This window comes from Numenius arquata, chromosome 1 (genome assembly GCF_964106895.1).
Source record: "Numenius arquata chromosome 1, bNumArq3.hap1.1, whole genome shotgun sequence".
In the NCBI taxonomy this organism is placed as follows: Eukaryota; Metazoa; Chordata; class Aves; order Charadriiformes; family Scolopacidae; genus Numenius; species Numenius arquata.
Genome location: NC_133576.1, coordinates 18,285,637 through 18,305,103, shown reverse-complemented (window position 1 = coordinate 18,305,103; position 19,467 = coordinate 18,285,637). Strand labels below are relative to the sequence as shown.

At 40.0% G+C, this 19,467-nt stretch overlaps 1 protein-coding gene across 1 annotated transcript in view; it reads left to right on the top strand.

Moving 5' to 3' along the window:
- The first annotated feature begins 162 nt into the window (after positions 1-162).
- The window catches only part of IMPG2 (interphotoreceptor matrix proteoglycan 2), a 56,652-nt gene continuing 37,347 nt past the window's right edge, over positions 163-19,467 (top strand). Inside the window, exons 1-3 of the mRNA XM_074164093.1 lie at positions 163-241; positions 1,534-1,773; positions 12,404-12,570. Coding sequence (XP_074020194.1) covers positions 163-241; positions 1,534-1,773; positions 12,404-12,570 — 486 coding nt within the window. The remainder of the gene's footprint in view (positions 242-1,533; positions 1,774-12,403; positions 12,571-19,467) is intronic.

The following is a 19,467-nucleotide window of genomic DNA, read 5'->3' as shown; positions in this document are numbered from 1 at the left end:
AAAGATAATTATATGTGACGTCAAGGCATTTTCAAGAAGGGTAATACTCTTGGTTGGTTCAAGGATACCTTAAAGACAACAGCTCTTTTGCTAAAACAGATTTTCTTTTTTTTCCTTGCATATTGTTTTTTTTTTTTTTTTTTTTTTTTTACACAAATAAGTATGTCCGGCTTCATTTGGAAAATGTTTCTTTGCTTTCCGGTTTTGGGAGTGATGAAAGGCGATCTTCAAATAGTTGCAGGTAATGCAGAAAACTTACTCGTATTCATGCTTTCAAAGTTTACCTGTGGCAGCGTGTAGAAATAAAAATACCTCTCTGCTTTAATTATAACAAAGGGGACTAATCTGTGCCATGAATCAGTGTAAATATGCAGTACTTTGAGTGATTTCCAGGAGGTATTACTGTACATTTGTGTTATTTTGAGTGTAAAATGTAGCTACAAGAGGCAAGTTTTTCCAACTTTGAGATATATTAATTACTGATAAATGTTGGTGCTTTTTTCATTTATAATTTTGAATTAACTATTAAAAAGTGAGGTTCTGTCTTCTGCTTATGCACACTGAAGATATGTCAGTTTGGGTAAAGATTGGGCTTTTGCCTTAGTGACCTTTTTCATGTTCCCTTCTCCCTCTGATGTACCATCTGGTGGTGGTCTTCTGCACTAGACCTGACTATTAATATACCATCAAAATAGCCATGCTCTTCATCTTTCAGTCATCGAAGTCAAAGGTGCTATTGACTTTGAAGTTGCAGAATAAGCTCATAATCTGTGGGATGAAAAATGCCATACGTTTATTACTGTTCTTTCTCTAGTAAATGATTCATTGTGATTCTTCTTCAGTCATGTTTTCTTGGGAAAAAGTGAAAAGAGAAATTCAAATTAACTAATTTCAGATCAGCTGACTGCTGACTGGAGGACAGAGAATTAGACTGTCAGACTAAAATCAAATAGACGCATGCTCCCCTCAGCTGTAAAGTTTCCTCTGGAGTGATGTGGACAACTAACATAGGGAATTTTAAAAAAAGCTAAAGCTGATGAGCCCTTTTTTTCCCCCCACTCCAGTCAGGTAGGGGCCTATCTCACGGTGGTGAAAGGTGTACTTGCTAGCTGTCAATTCAAGCAGCTTTCTTGATGCAAGGGATAGAAGTGTTTTCTTGTGGAAAGAAAATATGGAATAAAAGGACTTGTTAATTGATTAATTACTTACTTCATTCACTTATTTCATTCACCCTGAAAGATTTTAAGTACGTTTATTCACAAACATAGTCCCATTGACTTAAACAAGACAAATCACAAAAGGGAAGTTAAAGACAAAACATCAGCATTCAAAGGATTAGGGTTATGTTACCATTTGATGGAATGCTGTAAAGAGCTTAAGGTTGTTTATAATAGTACAGTCAGGTAAAGACAGGTTTTGTTACCAGAAAAAAGCACAGTTACTTCCTTCAGAGACCAGAGCAATAGCATTAAGATACATATGATTGCATCGCTATCTCATCTGAGAAATTTATGTATGATTTTAATTTTACAGCAGGAGGACAGGCTAAAGGTGGTTCACCAACCCCTCAGCTCAGTGGCTGGCAGTTGGCAAACCCTTCTCTGCTTCCTGGGTTGAAAAAGCTCGCTGGCATTGTGGATGCTGAGCAGGTCAACAAGCATGTGCTGTTACGAAGGAAGCGGTCCATTCTGTTTCCCAGTGGAGTTAAGATCTGCCCTGATGAATCTATTGAGCAGGCTATTGCCAACCATCTGAAATATTTCAAGCTCAGAGGTAAGTGATTGTATGTCTCATGGGTAATTGATACAGAACATTTATTTATTAAAAAATGTAGACAATGCTTTTAAACATAATAAATACCAGGCCATAGAAAATACATTATTACCCAAGAAACTTAGTTTTCCGTGATAATCTTCCTTATGAGAGCTGTTCTAAGCTAAAAACCCACCTTCTGATTACAGTCATGTATTGTAAAAACTCTCAGTCCCTGAAACCACTGGTAGTGTTTAATAATTGCCCTTTCTCATAGAGCAATTTGAATGGTAAGAAAAATAGGTGTTATGTACAGGTTAGCTAAATGGCAGAGCTTGTTGTTTTTATTTAGTGTTCTTCAAGTGCTAGTAGAATTCACTGAGGGATCTTTTGGAAAAGAGTCAAGTCTGAGACATAAGTGTCTCAGCCATGTGACTTTTGACTATGGCTCGTTGTGCAAAGCGTAGTGTATTCTCTTGTCAAGAAAGCCCATCTCTCTGTTTTAGGCTGTGGTATAATAGAGGTGAAGTCTTTCTTTTTAGATGTAGCAGTTGGTGTGACAGGGCTTTCTCTGAAAAGCTGAAATATTCCCAGTAATAGCTTCTTTCACGTGATGAAATATTACAGCAGTATGATGTATTTCAAACCCTTCTGTCTGACAACACTGGAACGGGGCGTCGAGGTCATGCAGCGCTTTCTGGTATTTGCGTGTCTCTGTTTTATAGCATTCGAACAATTCATAGTGTCTTAACATGTTTGCATGCAATTGGTGGAATGGGAAAGAGCTGCTATCACTTAAAGCAGAAGGCAAGGTGTTCAGAGACACTTGTTTAATGAGACTTCTTTGATTGCCAGTAGAAGAAAGTCCCACAGGTAACTCAATTTATTTGTTTAGAGCAGTGAAAAACAATTAAAACTGGGAGTTGCTTGACTGTCTGTGTGAAAGTAAACACAAAGAATGCGTTTGAAGAACAAAGTGGAATTATATGGAATCAGAGGCTCATTCAAATACGAAGTGTGCCCAGCTTGCGAGGGATGTCGATATTGATGATCACACAGACAGTTTGACAGGCTTGGCAAGCTTCTTGTGTACGTCCACCCAGTAATGCTCAACTGTTCTTTGTTTTGCTCAAAATGAATCCATACTATGTGCTTTAACTGCAGTCACCCCTCAGTAATCTGTGGTAGGTGTATGTAAGGGTAAGTAAGCAAAAGTGTAAGTGATAATAAAGAAGAAAAATCTGTAAATTAGGTTGTAAAAGTTTATTTACAACTTAATGGTCCCAGTTTGAATCAAAAATCCACCTAGTCCATCTGCTTTCCTACTGGATTTATGGCTTCCACAATCCACAAGAATTTCTTGAGCAGAAATGTTATGATCACCCTTAGCACTTCTAGCTTAAAACTTTTGAAAAAGATCTCTGCAAGAAGCAGAGGTGACTAATTAGCAGCAAGTTGAGCAAGGTCTGGTTCAAGCAATTTGTCATCTTCCTTCTGCTGGTGGCAATGTGCTGCATCACAAATATTTGGTGATGTTGAGTTAATCACATCCTGAGTAAATTCACCTGAGGTAAGTGAGAGTTGATGATGCTGTTACTTTCATCCACAGTAAAGGTGTTCCTTCAGTGTTATTGAGTTATATACCAGCTTTTTCTTGAAACCATGTAGTTGTCAGCTAGCTGAATTGGTGCAGTGATAAAATAGTGAGATGGACTTTCTTGTCTGCACTGTCAACAAAATAGTCCTAGAAAGAGTGTGACCACTGTTTAGCATTCAGAGACCAGCTGCTACCAGTGATGAGAAAAATAACTGACCCCATATGGGAATAAATATTCCTGTGTGGAATCAACAGAATCTGTTGATTTTTCAGTCTCAGTCTGCATTTTTAGAATCTTCTTTGTATTTTCTATCTGTTGAAGTAAGGAATGATTTAATATCCTATACTTTCTCTGGAAAGGGTGGTTTCATTGGAATCTATTCTTTCCTTAGTTTTACTTTATTATCAGCAAAAAACTGCCACTACCATGGAAGGCAAGGTTGTTAGAGGTTGTTAGAAAAAAAGAAAAGGTTTGCATGTGCTGATTATCCAGGTTACGGTTGTTCTATCTATATCTACCCTAGAAGGAAGCAGGTGGGAATATAATTATCTATCTGTAGCTCCAAGCTTTATTTACTTTTGCTAGCTTGTTAAAGCCTCTATTAGTGTCAGAGACTGACTGACGAACATCTCTGTCAGAGGCTTTAAGCAAGTGCTTAAGTCATATAGCTGTAGGCTTAACAGTATACAGCTTTTTTTTTTTCTCCCAGTCTACATCATCTGGATTTTTTTCAGCCTTAAAAAGATAAAAGATAAAGAGCTATGATGAATATATAATAAATTGTTAAAATAATAATATCAAAGGGTGGCAAAATACAGGGATCTGGAGAAAAATCAGTGTTTTCTAAAACAGCAGTAGCACCCTTCAGCATATGAAAGTCCAAGTAATGATATGATTATTCACTGGTGGTTGTTATTATTACTGTAGTAGTCAGAAGCACCAGCCAGGAATAAGGGTCTTTTAGTATTTGTTTCCCTACACCTGCAGTCTAAACGACAGATTTCTCAAGTGCTGATTTATTCCTACAGTCAATTAGATTGCAGAACAAACTGAATTTTGCATTAGCAGAAGATATTACATTCAGTCTCTTTTGAGATGAATCTGGGATTATGATTGTCTCTGTAGTCCCCAGTATGACATAGTCTCTGCATCTCTTGTAGATTTATATGGAGGTTGCTGCTGTTGGCTGGCTTTGTATTTCATTTCTTAGAATATAAAGATGGAAATCAGTCATAGATGCTTACAGATTGGGCACTGTAGATCTATGGATTGGCTCTTACAGAGTGTTTTTAACACATGTCCTTTTAAAAGGTGGCAATGTTGTGGTTGCTGCTGGAGGAGTCACGTAAATCTAGTGGTGGTTCAGAGCTGGGCTGTTGTGATGAACACAAAGTGTGTCCAATGGGCAACTGGAGGCTTCAGAAGATTTTGTGGAAATCTAATAGTGGGGTTTCAGATAGTGAGTGTGCCGTATATGGTTGATTATGAATAATGATGTTCTTTACTGCTGGCAGGGATATGGTAGCCCAAGCCCCTGGTAAATAAAAATTACTGTGTGAAAAATAGCCACATCCACTCAGACCAAAAGTCTTGTCATGACCAGTCACCCTGTGTAGACAATTCAATGAATCTGTCCATTCCCTTTGGTGTAAATTGGCTCAGGATTGCAATAGACTTGGAAGTGGAATAAGCGAGTAAAACAGAAACAAGATGAGGATTGCAAGGTAGCATGGCTTGCACCATTTTTCCTGTGCCTGTTAACTGGGTAGAACAAAGGCTGCTGGATTTTGACACCAAGGTTCAGGATTAATACTGCTGCTTTTGCTGCCTCTGAAATGTAATTACTCTGGTGGCTACCTTTCCTAAATTCTGTTTGCATTTTTTTCCTATTGTGATCCACTGTCTTAAACAGCTCAGCGTATGCTCATGAGAACATCTTCTTTTCACAAGATCAGATAGTCCCTCTGCCAGAACCATTTTTGTCAGCCAGAACTTGAGACAAAGCTCAAATCTAAAGATAGTGTTTAAAGATACTGACCAAAGAAGGAAATGGGCCGTGTTCTAGTGTTTCATAGCTGATGAGTGACAAGGATGTTTTGATACTTTGGAAAGAATAAAAGGTATTGCTCAGGAATGAAGTTCTATGCACAGTTGTAATCCCTAGATTTGGTAATCTCAGGCATAGCACTGAGCTCTCTCGTTTTCCCCTTTCTTGGGTCACTTCAAATCTATTTACTGAAGCATTAGAAATAATGATGTTATGTTCTGCTCATGGTCAGAGTTATAAGTGAAGTTTCAATATGATGCTGAAGTCCTAAATGTTACAAATTATTCAAATCTTGCTGAATAATGATAAAAGCAAACAGTCAAAAGTCATAAAAAGTACCTGGCTAAACAAGTATGCAATAAATAACGTGTCTGGCTGAGTGAGCCTTTTCTCTTTTGTTTCCCCCTCATCCCTGGCACGTGCTATGCATACCTCATACTCAGCCAATGCATTTCTGAAGTTTATTTGTAGAAGGTCTAGTTCTCTCTCCCTCTATATTTTAATTATTAGATGTCAGCACATGCTTCTGAAAAGCTTGACTTCTCCCATGAAAGACAATCCTTTGTAGTTACTGAAATATTACTGGTGAGAATAGTTTATGTGCTAGAGTTTAGTATATAAGCATTCAAAGAAAAAGATTTTTCATGTGGATTAGCTAATTCCCATTCAACTGTCTTAATTTAAAATCCTGGTTTGTTGTGTATATTGTTTAAGGGTTGCTATGCTATAGGCCATACACAGCAGTATTTCAGCAATAGATGAAGTGATTTCTCTGCATGTGTGGATATTAATCTGTTTAGTGAGTGCTAACGAGTCTTTGCAGGAAACATCTCTTAGGAGGTGTCTGTCAGTCTCCCTGCTACTGTTGTCCTTATCAAAACCCACTGCAATTAAGCCATTCCATTGTGCAGAAAGAGAGAAGAAGTTGGCCTCATGTTGCCTCAAAATAGAATATTCAGCCTGATTCGGTGCTCCTAGCCACTGTACACGATTCAACTCTTAAGAAGCACTAATGGGATTTAACTGGGATTAAACTCCAGCACTGCCCACTTACACAAATGGCCAGAAAGCCACCCTACCCCCAACTCGGTGCCCAGGGCTGTCATATGGTGCCCCTTCTGTTAACCTCAGAAATCCCTGAGCACGGACTGAGTGTAATAGGCTAATTGGCTCTCATTTGAGAGGTAAATGCAACCTGTATGGTAAAGCTGGAGCCACAGAGACTCTGTATCCTACCCAGGTGCATGAGGTAGAAACTTCAGAGAGACAGATCATCTCATCACAGATCTAAGATGGAGGTTTTGAAAAGAACAATAGTCTTTTGGAAAGGGAACTTCAAATAACCATTTTTCCACCCCTTCCTACAGATTCATAGGACTGAAAAGAGGTTGTGCCTGCCTATGTGGAATTTTTTTTTGGCTGAAACACAATTTATCTTAAGCTTTTCAGGATATTTGTTATTATTTTTAAGTATTACTTGAGTGTAAACGCTGCAAGCACTAGGCTTTGTGGCTTCCAGAGTGGATATGCTGGTATTCACATGGTCTTACTACATGTCCGGCTTTCCAAGGCAGCCTTTGAAACCCGTTACAGCCTTTAAAAATCAAGACCTTGCCTACTTTAAGTGCTTATGACACTTTGCTCAAGTGGAAGTTTGCACAAGGGCATGGGTCAAATGTGCTGCTCTTTCCATTTTCACTGCCTTGGCACTCTCTTACCTTGAAGACGATTATCTCAGTGATGAGTTAAGTTTCTTAGACTTCTGAGGCGTTTCAGGATGGACTACATGCAAAATGTGGTATGTGCGTGCAAAGTGGACTTTGGAGAAAAGCTGCAGAACAAGCTCTTTGGTTTGTGTTCTTGGTTTGAATTCTGATTTATCGTGTCAGTCTGCATGCCTGCTTCCTTTCCTGTAGACAGCTGGAGTGACCACATCTCTGTAGCAGGGAGCCTCTCTGTATGACTCATAAGTCACACATAAGTCAGACTCATAAGTCAGACTCTGAAGACTCATAAGTCTTCATTTTTTAACATCTGAATTCTTCAGAGGAAAATGGCGAAGTACCTGAGAGATCAGTTAACTCTAAAATACAGGTTATTTATTACTGCAGCCATGGGATGAAGGAAGTAATTTTCTAGAGGAGCTTACCTTCCTACCCACGCGTAGCTTCAAGGCTCTTAGCTCACTGCCTTAAAAGATTGATCTCGATTTTATGATGCTTTTAATCAGTATTGTTTGCCAGGGATTAGAGGCCTCATCGCAAATCCTGTCTCCTCCAGGGCCTGGTGTTGCTAATGCCGCCCCACGTCTGTGTGCCTGTGCCTACCCTTGTAGCAGGCCAGTGAAAGTTTGGCGTGAGACCCAGCCATAGAGACAGGCTCTTCTCACGTGCCCTGAGGCCTCATCTGCAATGCAGGTGACACGTGGCAGCAGCACTGCTGGGTCTGCTCAGCGGGTCCTTCCTCATCCCGGCAGTGACGGCTGCTTGGCTGGTTTTTAAGGGTTTTCCAGCTAGTCTTAGAACCCAAATTCCTGGAAAGATCATAACACAAAGCCCGTACAGCAAATTTATTTTACTTAATAGTTGGAGTATGTCAGCACAGCATATTGTATGAAGCAAGCAGTTTCAGTCGTAACTCTGAACTGTTGGGCTCCTGTCAATTTATAGTAAACTCCGATGCCGCAATTTTTTCCTGTTCCCTATCTACTTTAAATATTTTATATTTAAAATTCAAAGTTACCTTTCTAGTCAAAAGGCTTACTGGTAAATCTGTTTGGTCGTTTCCCCCTCCCCCGAATCTCATTTTCTCTTATTTTCTATTTTGGTTTCAAGAGGTTGCAATTTTACATATTACTCAAAAGCTGCTTCATTTATTGTCAGCATATGTAGACAGCATATGTGGCACAGATACTGGCAAGTTGCTGGAGGGTCAGAAAGGAAAGAAAGTGAACTATTTTTGTACACTAAAATATAGTTACTGAATCTTCCAGTCAAGTCCTGTTTAACTTTGTTTACATTTTTGTCTCCAAGTTTTTGTCTCCAAGTTTATAATCTACTTATGAAAAACATGTTTTTCTTACATGGGAGTTCTCAAGAGTTTGTTGATAAGAAACCTTGAAAAACCTCCCTGGCCAGCAGATAGTCAAAAATCCACCACAGGGGTGGGCTCCACCTTCAAGTTAAAAGAAGGTTAATGACATTTGTTATGGAACTTGAATGCACTGAGAGGGTGATGTCTCTTCGGTTCCCTGGGTGGCCACGTCAATGAAGCCATGGTAAGAACTGGCTCCCTCTTTGACGTACCTGAAGAAGAGATGGGAGATAAAATCATGCTTGTTTCTTTCTTTACATGAGCATGATTTGAACCACACTGAAGAAACCATGGTGTTCTTTTTCTGTGCTTGGAGTGGCAACTTTTGTCTAACTAGAAAGCATTGAAAAAGGTGTATGAGAAAAGAAGATTGAAACAAAATTGTTCCTTTTCTTAGCCAGGCTACAGATTTGCTTTTGAACACCATATAGGTGTAAGCAGGCCTGAGGCTGGTTCTTGGGTTGAGCCTTTGCACCCTGGATTTGTTATCCTGCAAAGCAGTCCCCTGCTTTACAAACTGGCCAGTTGGAATAAACAGGATAATGGCACGTTGGGCTGCATGTCAACAAGGTTGCGGGGTTGACTGTGCGTGGCTAGTGGCTCACCATGGCTGAGGATGGATGCAGTTTCCTGGGGAAGGCTAACAGGAGTGTTTAAACAGTCATCAGGGTAGATGTTTGCCTGAGGTTTTTAATCTCTCCCTGTGTGTCAGAACTAACAAATTCTCAGACCTACTCAGGAGGAAGAAATGGGCCAGCCTTTTCCTTCTGAATACAGAGGCAATTTGCACCATGATGTCCAACGTGTTACTGCTCACTGCAGTGGAATTGGCTAGACAGGACACAGGCTAGAGAGTACAGAATGTGACTCCTTATCTGCATCCCCTTTCCTCTTTCCACAGAAAATATGACCCTCTTCTGACAGCTTAGGTGTGATTAACGGGCTTGGAGCCCACAGATGGCATAGAGCCTTTGGGATTGGAATTCAGTGGGGTGTCTAATTCCAAATGAAAGGACACACAACAAATCCTTAATCTATTGGGAGCTGATTGGGACAACTGTTCATACAGCAGCAGCTTGTATTCAGGCAAGACACTATCTCATCGCATTTTTTAAAAAGAGATTAAACTTATTAAAAAGCATTAAGGAAAACTGCCTTCAATTATTACTGCCAATTATTACTTGTCACTGGAAAGCCAGTCCTTTGCCTTTTGCCATTTGAAAACCATAGGATTAGACAGTGTCGCTGTAATGTATTTGCAAGCTATTCCTATAGCTATAGCTTCAACTCCTATTGTTAGCCTCCCGAAGGCTTATCCCAGCCACAGGGAATAACCTCATTGCAGGATGGTTGCACCTGGAGTCAAAGATACATTAGCCAGAATGCAGAATATAAATGCCTCCCAAAAAAAGCTGAAAGCACAGTATTCCTTACTGTAGCCTCTGGATCTGAAACTAGACTTTGGTATTTTCCTGGCTGCCCAGCTTTTATGAGTGGGATGATAGAGAGGATAGTACAGATGTCATTCTGCTTTGGGAAGCTTATTAGTACTCCAGCAGGATCCAGAAATCCCAAAGCAGGATTATGGCTTCATTGCCTGAGGTCTCTGCAGAGGTCATATGGAAATGTGGTCCCTGCCTCAAAGAGTTTGCTCCCTCAGCTGCTGAGGAAGCAAGCGTAACTTGAGGGGGAATGTGAGAAGGTGCATGGATGCTTGTAAATTTGGCTATTTATTTCTGATTAATAAAGATGCATAAGCAAAACTGATTGGAAGCGTCTCCAAAACTCCTTATCTAATTACTGTGTCTTAAAAGTTAGCTACCTGGAAGCTGGAAGGGTCCTAGAGCAGTAATACACAACTGACAGTTAATAATGCAGAGTTTGAGGACAGTATTCCTCACTAGTCACACATATTAAATGAGCTATAAGACTAATCTCCATGTAGGAAAGCTGTCAGGAATGTGGCGTGGAAATGAGAGATATTAGAAGGACACCTCGAGTATTGTGTCCAGTTTTGGGTACCTCAATCCAAGAGAGATATCGAGGTGCTGGAGCGAGTGCAGAGGAGGACAACGAAGCTGGTGAAAGGGCCTGGAAAACAAGTCATATGAAGAGCAGTTGAAGGAGCTGGGACTGTTTAGTATGAGGAAGAGGAGGCTGAGGGGAGACCTCATCACTCTCTACAACTACTTGAAAGGACACTGTAGAGAGGTTGGTGCTGGTCTCTTCGCACAGGTAATTAATGACAGAACGAGAGGGAATGGCTTCAAGCTCCAGCAGGGTAGGTTTAGACTGAACGTTAGGAAAGAATTTTTCACAGAAAGAGTGGTTGGGCATTGGAATAGGCTGCCCAGGGAGGTGGTTGAGTCACCATCCCTGGATGTGTTTAAGAGCCGTTTAGATGTGGTGTTGGGGGATATGGTATAGGGGAGAACTTCGTAGTGTAGGGTAGATGGTTGGACTCGATGATCCCAAGGGTCTCTTCCAACCTAGACGATTCTATGATTCTGTGTATCTGTAGAGTTCCACAATGAAGAAATGGTCTCAACTTCTCTGATAAACTGAAATTTAGGGTGGAGAAAAGAGCTTTTTCTACATGGTGCCATCCAGCGTGACAGAATCAGCTGAGCTTTAAGGGTGCTAGTGCATGTGGAACAGTTCCTTAAGGTTGTTTATAAAGCCTTTGTATTTAAGAAAAATGTCCATCTCTTCAATGAATGAAGGGACGTTTCCACGTGTGATGTGTTGTTTTACCCAAGTAAGTACTTGTGTAGGTAAGTGCTTGTACAAGTAAGTACAAGTTTAATAGATTTTTCAGATTCAGAATACAGAGTACCAAGAAGTAATAGCGGTAAGATACTGGTTTTGGTACTGATTGAAGAAAATGACTTTCCAGAGATAGATTCACAGTCAGTCTCCTGTAGGATCTCACTTATGGTGTCAAGACTTTCCCTGAATGCAAAGCATTCCTCTGCTGATCTGTATGTATGTAACTAGTGAAATCTGATTAAGGCCATAAAGCAGGTTTGTCCGCTGCTACTGCAGGCTGGCATCTGCGTCGAGTGATTTTAGAGTTCTCCTTTTAGCTTTGTTCTTTTCCAGGACACAAGGAAAATCTTATAAATCTTCCTCTCTTCCAGTTATCCTGGGTCACAGAGAGGTTCTTGCTTGAGCATTATGTGACCAACTGCTCTGATTGGCAAAGAGCACATGTGAGATTGGGAGGTTAAAGCAGCTGGCAGAGTACGAGATAATTTAACCCTTAGTTTGCGGACTGTCTGTTCAGTCAGAGATATCTAGTTCTTTCCCAGTGCACAGCTGCAGTAGAGTTAGAGGTTGACTTATTTCTTAGTATATTGTGTTATTGTGTCATCATCCTGCCTTGTTTTTCAAATTATTAATGCAATTATAATTTGTGAAACTTTATTTTAAATTCTGTGTAAATCCAAGTCCAAAGGAATTGTTACTGATTGAGCCTCTAAAACTTTGATCATTGCAACTATTATTCATACAAACTAAGCCCCAGCTCTACTTTCTGTGAGGGCATTTGCCATACTGTTTTGGTTTTCTATATTTTCTAAAAATTTACCCATTGCTCAAGGGCAGTTTCACTCGGTGAAAATACTGTTGTTCTTGATGGGTGGTAGGAGACAAGTGCACTCTCTCTTGCCCTCTTCTTTTTTTTTTTTTTTTTTTTTTTTTTCTTTAGTGAAGTAATGAATTACTTCAGTAAATAATCATGGAGAGACCTTCATTGCCACTCCCTTCAGCCCCTTACACATGTAGGTGTATAGTCACTGTATTCTATATATCAACCTACTGAAAAGCATACATTTGGACAGTACTGTCCTGGCCACCCATGCTATGGAAGCACTCCTGTTGTACTAACACCAGACCTTCCTTGTGCCTTCAGTGTGTCAGGAAACAGTCTGGGAAGTCTTCAAGACATTCTGGGATAGACTGCCAGAGCGTGAAGAATACCACACCTGGATGAACCTGTGCGAGGAAGGAACGATGAGTATCTTTGAAATGGGCACAAACTTCAGTCAGTCTGAGGAGCACCGGAGTCTGATTGTGAAGGTGGGTGCAGCACCTGGTTGATGTTATCTCATGAGCAAGGGTATAGTGTCCCCCTGCAACCTGCAGCTTGGCATGTGGCAGGAAGTAACATGTGGAGCGCTTAAAAAGTACAGGCATGAGTATCCCAGCTCTTGGATCCGTAGTTCTGAGATCAGTTCCAAAAACAAAGTGGTAGCTGATCTGATGGAGGGAAGAGCAACAATGGTGAAGAGAATGTTCTCTTCACTAGGTATGTTCCTCAGAAGTAGATGACGTCTAGGCCCCTTGTTTGAAAAGGCAGTGTGACGTGAAGCAATCCATGGCACGGTGCTCTCTGTGGTGGATAGCAGCCTTCCTGCTTTGAACTGCACATGGAAATGCCTTCTGCTCAAATGGCACTTCAAAGCAGGAAGTTCTGATCTGTATTTCTGATGCAACCAAGATGTATGGCAAAATTTGCAGAGGTTAAAATCAGAGTATAAGTGTAAAACAATTTAATAAAAAAAGGTATATTCTCAGTTATTTCAGCTGAAGCAAGCTTATTTTAGCTTAAAGCAAAAGAAAGAAGCATTAAGCTAAACTAAAGAAGCCTGTCTCAAATAATACATGAAAATGTCTTTTCAGGAGTTTGTGAATATTAAAATTGAGTCCGTAGTACAAATTAAGTGCTTAAATTTGTATGCATCTAAGATACAGTAGATATCTTAATTTCTCTGGATAAAAGACTGTCTTAAAATGTATAGTTTATGGATCTTCTTTAAGATTGCAGTGTCTTCTATTTCTGCGAGCTAGTGGATGAGTAGTTTTATGAAACTTTTAAGTCTTAAATGTATAATCACATAGAATCAGTAATGTTCTGCTAGTAGGGGTTTTTCCTTTCTGCTTTTAATGGACTCCTGTGCTAGGAATGTGAGTATGAAAACTGTTGTGGATAATGGAGAGAGCCTGCATGTTAGTCTTCACAGACGGATGCTAGCCAAAGTTTGCTTCTCTGATGTCTGATGATACTGTTGTCCTTAGAAGACTTTGCAAAAAGATGGAGAGAAATAAAATTAAGGTGAAATTTTTATGTGCCCAGTGAATGTATCATTGCTTTATGTAAGATTTTAGTAGTGAGATGAACTTTCGTGGGAGCTTATTAAAAGAAATCAGGATGATTCTTGGAAGCAGGATGGTGCATGTAACTTCCCACTGCTGCTTTACCTTTTTGAGTATGACCCTTCAGCATTACAGTGGCGTCAGAGATAGTGCTCTGTTTGAGGATTTATTCAGATGGTTTGTGTGTAATTTAGATTTCCTTTCTCCTGTAAATGGATATATTCCCTTCAGTATGGCAATATTCTGAAAAAGGACTGTTCATCCTTCTATTTGCTTTCAGCACAGTTGATAAAAGGTGACGGTTGCTGAGCTGATTTGATGGGAGACTAGTCTGTGTTAAGGGGATTGGATGCTGTACCACTGTGCTCCCCCTAAAACGTCATGAATATATTGTGACTTTTTTTTTTTTTTAATAAAAGCCCGAACACAATTTAAATTTGAACCAAAGACTGAAGGCAAGAGCACTCTATCCCGTCCCCTAGTCAGCCAGCTTCAGAAGGGCTGATGGTGTATTTTTGAATACCTGGGTCAGAGTGTGGATTTAATTGCTGACCCTAGTATTGACTCATTCTTTTCCTATGCGCTCATGCACAAAATGCTTGTCAGAGCGTGAAACCTCTTTAAAGCAGCTCGGACAACATTAAGTCCAAACAATTGCAGCAGTTATGACACTGCTTTTAAAAACGTTCTTCCTCCTGCTAGTTGCTTGCTCCAGTCTAATGTGATGGTAAGAGCTGGGGCTCTTGTTCTTTCCACTTTCACCAGATAAGTTGACCAAGTTGCATGGCTAAGCCTTTCTCTTGTGGGATTTTTTTTTCTCTCATTACAGCATGTTGATTCATTTGTTCATGGTCAGCTGTCGCCATTTTTTTTCATTCCTTAGGTTTGATCTGTCAAGTGCTGAGCATTTCTCACCGAAGGGCTGCCATCATTTCACAGTGTGCCCAGTGCTCTGTAGTGATGGGTGACATGTGAATAGTCCACACTGTCAATTGTTTAAAAGGAAGATTCACTTCTGCCTGGCACTGTAGAAAAGCAGCATAGGTGGCTGGCAATAGTTCTTTGTTTGGCTGCTACATGCCTCATTAAATACCACTTGTTTCTAATCTTCCTCTGCTCTCCAGTGTCTGTGAATCATCTGTGGTTCATTTCAAGAGTTTAGTTTAGAGCCTGCAGCTGATCAAAGTACTTCTGCTTTTCTTTTGGTATATATTGGCTATTACTGCCACAGCATTCATCTGCTGCCTCTTTTGTATTGTGCATGTTGGCAGTTTCTGGCAGTCTTATTCTAGAGTTTCTGTATTACCTTGTGGTAGATGGCAACATGAAATTCAATTTTTAGAAGTCATGGTTCTAAAATTCATGCCATGAATCTTCCTTCTCTCTCTCAAAAGGAGTTCAGCATGTCTGAAAATTAGGCTAAATAAATCTGTGGAGTTTGCTCTCAATAAGCAATAATTCAGCAAAATGGTTGCGGTGATGCTATTTCTGTTGTAGTGTGGAGTTTCTCTTTTGAGCAGTGTAATTAAATGACACTTCATGAGCCTTCCTTCCTGATTTTATTTCTTACCCTTTCCTCTAATCCCTGGTAATCAGTCACACATCTACAGATGTAATGTCTACTCAAGCGTGGCTTAGTTCATGTAAAGAAAAATTCTGTTTCTTTTGCTCTTGACACATTTTTTTCCTGGATAATAGCTGGAACTTAGACCACCTCTCATCCCAATTCTCATATTTTTTCCTTCAGGAAAAAATGCTAAATCTCTAATAGTCTGTCAAAAAGACTTCACTACTTTAGTGGAGGTGAAGGCACACATAGCTGGAGTTTGCTCTTCTGCCAGCAGATGGCTTCTACTGGTAGGGGAAGTGTGCCTCAGAAGGCAATGCTTTTGCTGCTCTTAACGTATGGCACATAGCTTGCTTAGTAGTCTTGGAGAATTGAGGCCTGCCTCTGTGTGATTGCCTGTATGTGTGTGTGTATATACACACATGCATGTTATACAATAATATATAATACATATACTAAGTTTTCATCAGGTTCTTAAAGCAAATCACCTGCCAGATTTTCAGACAGAGCAGATGAACAGCTTTACAGATTTATGCCAACCATAAAAACCAATTTTAAATATTCTCCCCCTCCACCCCCAAATTCATTCAGTTTACTTTCTGTGGGATCATGTTAAATAAAAGTACTTTACATAAGCTGAATACTAGCCTAACTAATTTCTTTGGTTATTAAGTAGATTGACAAAGTGTAGGATTATGGTACCCCTCCATCTCTTTTCAAATCTTGGCAGAAATGGAAAAGGAGAAGGTAATTGCAGTATATTTCTTCATATAAACTCTTCCTTCATATAAATTAACTCCACTTGTGTTCCTTACAGTGAAGCTGTATTTTCAGGTGGAGTATAACTCTGTATTACATAGAATGCCGTCATCCGCAGCATATATTCTATTATATAGTACGCCATGGTCACGGCGTGGTTCTGTGCTTTGGGCACGTGTGTCTAGAATTCTAATATTGATGAAAATTGCCTCCACTCTGCCCTGCAACTGTGGCCTTCTTCACACTTGTCCTAGATAATTTTTGAAAAATCCAAGAGGGGAGAAACACAAGGTAAAGTAACTGTCAGTTTCCCAGGAGCCTTGTACTTCTTGCAACGAGACTGCAGCACTGCTGCCAAACCACCACGATCTATGCTGTTCCCAGGAGGATTTCCAGCTGGCATATGATATTCTTTGTAAGATACCCACATTTTTTGCCTTTATAAATTTCTGAAATAATGCAGTAGTTCTGGAGTAGCTGGTTGAAGTATTTTGACACCTGCTTTTCTGCTTTTTCTGTCCTTTAGAGAAGACTTCTTTTTCTTCTGTGTGTTCTGAGGATTCTTTGTGTAGCTACAAAAAACGTAGCTTCCCTGCCTATTCCTTTCTAAAATTTTTCTTTAATTCTCTGTAGCTTGTCATATGAAATGAAACCAGAGGTTTGAATTTTCGTATGCAGCCTATTGTTACAGTAAATAAGAAGATTAAAGGAGAGTCAGTTGCCAGTACTTCCCTTGTTTCTTCTTTTAACTGCTGGGACCTGCTCACCAGACCTGCAGTCAGGAGGTGGTCTGGGTGTGTGGTGAGCTCCCAAGCTAGTCTACCAGTGCCCTGTCCTCACATCCAGGCTGTTCAGCAGAGCCATACAAACTTCTGCTTCCTCTGTGACCTGTTAGCAAAAGTTAGCAAAGCTGCTGGGGACAAAAATTGTGTTTTTTCCTCTATTTGTAGTATTTCTAGACAATGGACTTATTGCAGATTGAGAACCAAATACTATAACAGTCAAAAGAACTTTTTTTGAAGACTGGCTGTCTCCCTATCTCCTTGGCGTGCTGAGGGATCTTTTAAGGTTCCTGTCCAGTTTTTGGAGCATCGTACAACTTCCATAGGAGGCTTCTGATGCTGACAGTAATTAGGGAGAAGTAATCAAGCTAGGTGGACTGAAGCCTCAATTCATGTGACAGGTTTTTTTCCTTTTTAAAATCCTTTTAGTTTCAACAGCACAAAACTCTGCTGCTGTTTCAGCCAGGATGCACCTGGAAAAGGGGTACCACACCAACCAGATGCTCTTCCAAAGTTTGTTTGTTTGAAGAGATTTGGAAAGTTCAGAAAATTGGTGGCTTTGTGGTGCCTAAACAGAATTTTGCACACCCTGAAGCTCACCGATCTGTAGCACATGCAGAGCGATCAATATAAGAGGTTGCAAGCAATGTTTTGTACAAATTGCATCAGAAGATGCTGCACTGAATACTTAAGTGTGAAGGAACAAAGTTAAAAGAACTGAAGGTGTGAAAAATGTGGAGTGGTAGTAGGAACAGAGATATTTTTCAAGAGGTTTAAAAAAGTAGATGTAAAGTCAAGAACATCCTTATATAGTCTAGAGTTTTTTAAAATAAAAAACCAAAGAGCACAGCGTGCAGAATACACTGTAAACACTCAGCTTCTGTTTAAAGATACCAGTGAGTCCCTTTGACTTTATAGCTACTTTGCAAGTACCTTGATTGCTTATATTTTTTTATGGAGCCTCGGGTGTTTTCCCGCTGACTAGTAGTATAGATGCTCATACAACAAGAAACAATGTCAGGTCTTGTTATGGATGTAATCCATAAGTGTACCATGATCAGAAGAGGAGGAAAAAATACACTTTCTTCCTAGGAAATAAAAAAATATCTTTATTAAATCATGTTTGTATTTTTTTTTTTACTTTCTATTTTTTTTCATTAGCCTGCCATTATATAAGAGAAAGCAAGGGAATTGGACACGTGCATATTGAACATAGGACTTCTGCTGTTTTGTTCTTGAAACTGTACTATAACATTTAGCTGTGGCACATGCTGACATTTTGAAGGTGGCCTTTGGCTGTGGGAAAAAAAAAAAAAAAGTGGTGGTTTTCTTGAGTGATTGCAATTTTACAGCCTCTTGTTTAATACCTTTTGGATTACCGGTGTGCTCTGAACCTAACCCACACTAATGTGTCTATCAAACAGAATATATTTTATTCAGCAAAACAAGCAGGTAGACTACTGTGTATATAGGCCTAGAGGAAGAAAAAAGTGACAATCGAGATACAGAATACACCTGGTGTTGCTGTGTAACTGCTAAGTTGACACGTGAGGGTCTCTGAACTCTGTAATTCCCCAGCCTTTGGCCATTTGTTATTTGTGGCAGTCTCGGAATTTCCAAAAGAGAGAAAAAATCTAAGCAAATAGGGAAAATGTTCATAATGTTGAAGAGGTAACTTCCTGCTGGAGCAAGAGACACGAGTGAGGGACCGTGCCTGCTGCTTAACCCTGGCTTCTCTCTGCATAGAGCTTCCTCCCACGTGGTGACGAGGTACAGCTCAGCAGTACCTGCCACCACAAAGAGCTGCAGGAGCTAGTCTGGATGAATTAGTGCAGTGAATATCTTGAAATAGGTTTGATAATGTTCCCTGGTGGGTGGACAAGACCTAAAATACTGATGGTCACATTTATCTATTTAACTGTCACATGTCCAGTTAAGTCATGGTGGGCTGAGGTAATTGTTGTGACCTTGCTGTTCATCAAAGTGCTTAAAACAAGCAAAGAGGCCCATTGACTTGCACGACTGTTGGTCAGTTAATTTGAGGCCATTTTTTAATTCATCAAAATCCTGAAACTCGATGCTTTACAGTTCCTGGAGAAATTGTGAAATTTAGGTTTTACCAAGAGACTCTAATGAAAGTTGGAGGTAGGTGGACCCTTATCTTTCCAATACAAGTAGAATCTTCTTTCTAAGTCCATAGGAAAATGCAGCTTAAAGCATGATACTGCAGTGCTCCCATAATAAAGTCCTATCTGCATCTGTCCTTTATGGCAGAATACGTGTCCCAGTCTCTGTTTCTCCAAACTTCAATCAAATTTCAGAAAGTAAAGTTTTAATGAGTTGCTGTTCCTTGTAGATCTGATGACAACCTACAAAAACAAAGCATGTGGAAAAAAACTGTCATGAGAAATGAAGAATTAAGGGAGCTCATGTAACTTAAATAATTGAGCAGATACGCAGCTATACCTGCTGAGGGCTCATATACAGCCCCATGCATATAACAAAGCATATCTGAACAGTGTTGGGCAAATGAGACACATGACAACCCAGATTAGGTGATGAATCCTTTCCAAAGGAAGCGGGTCTGTGTGATTGTTGGTTGCTGGTAAGAGGGAGACTTGTGCTGCATGCACCTTTTAGTGGAGCCGAGAGTTAGCTGTGGAAAGGAGTTTGTAGTACAGCTTTGAGAACTAAAAGGCAGTTTCCCCAGGA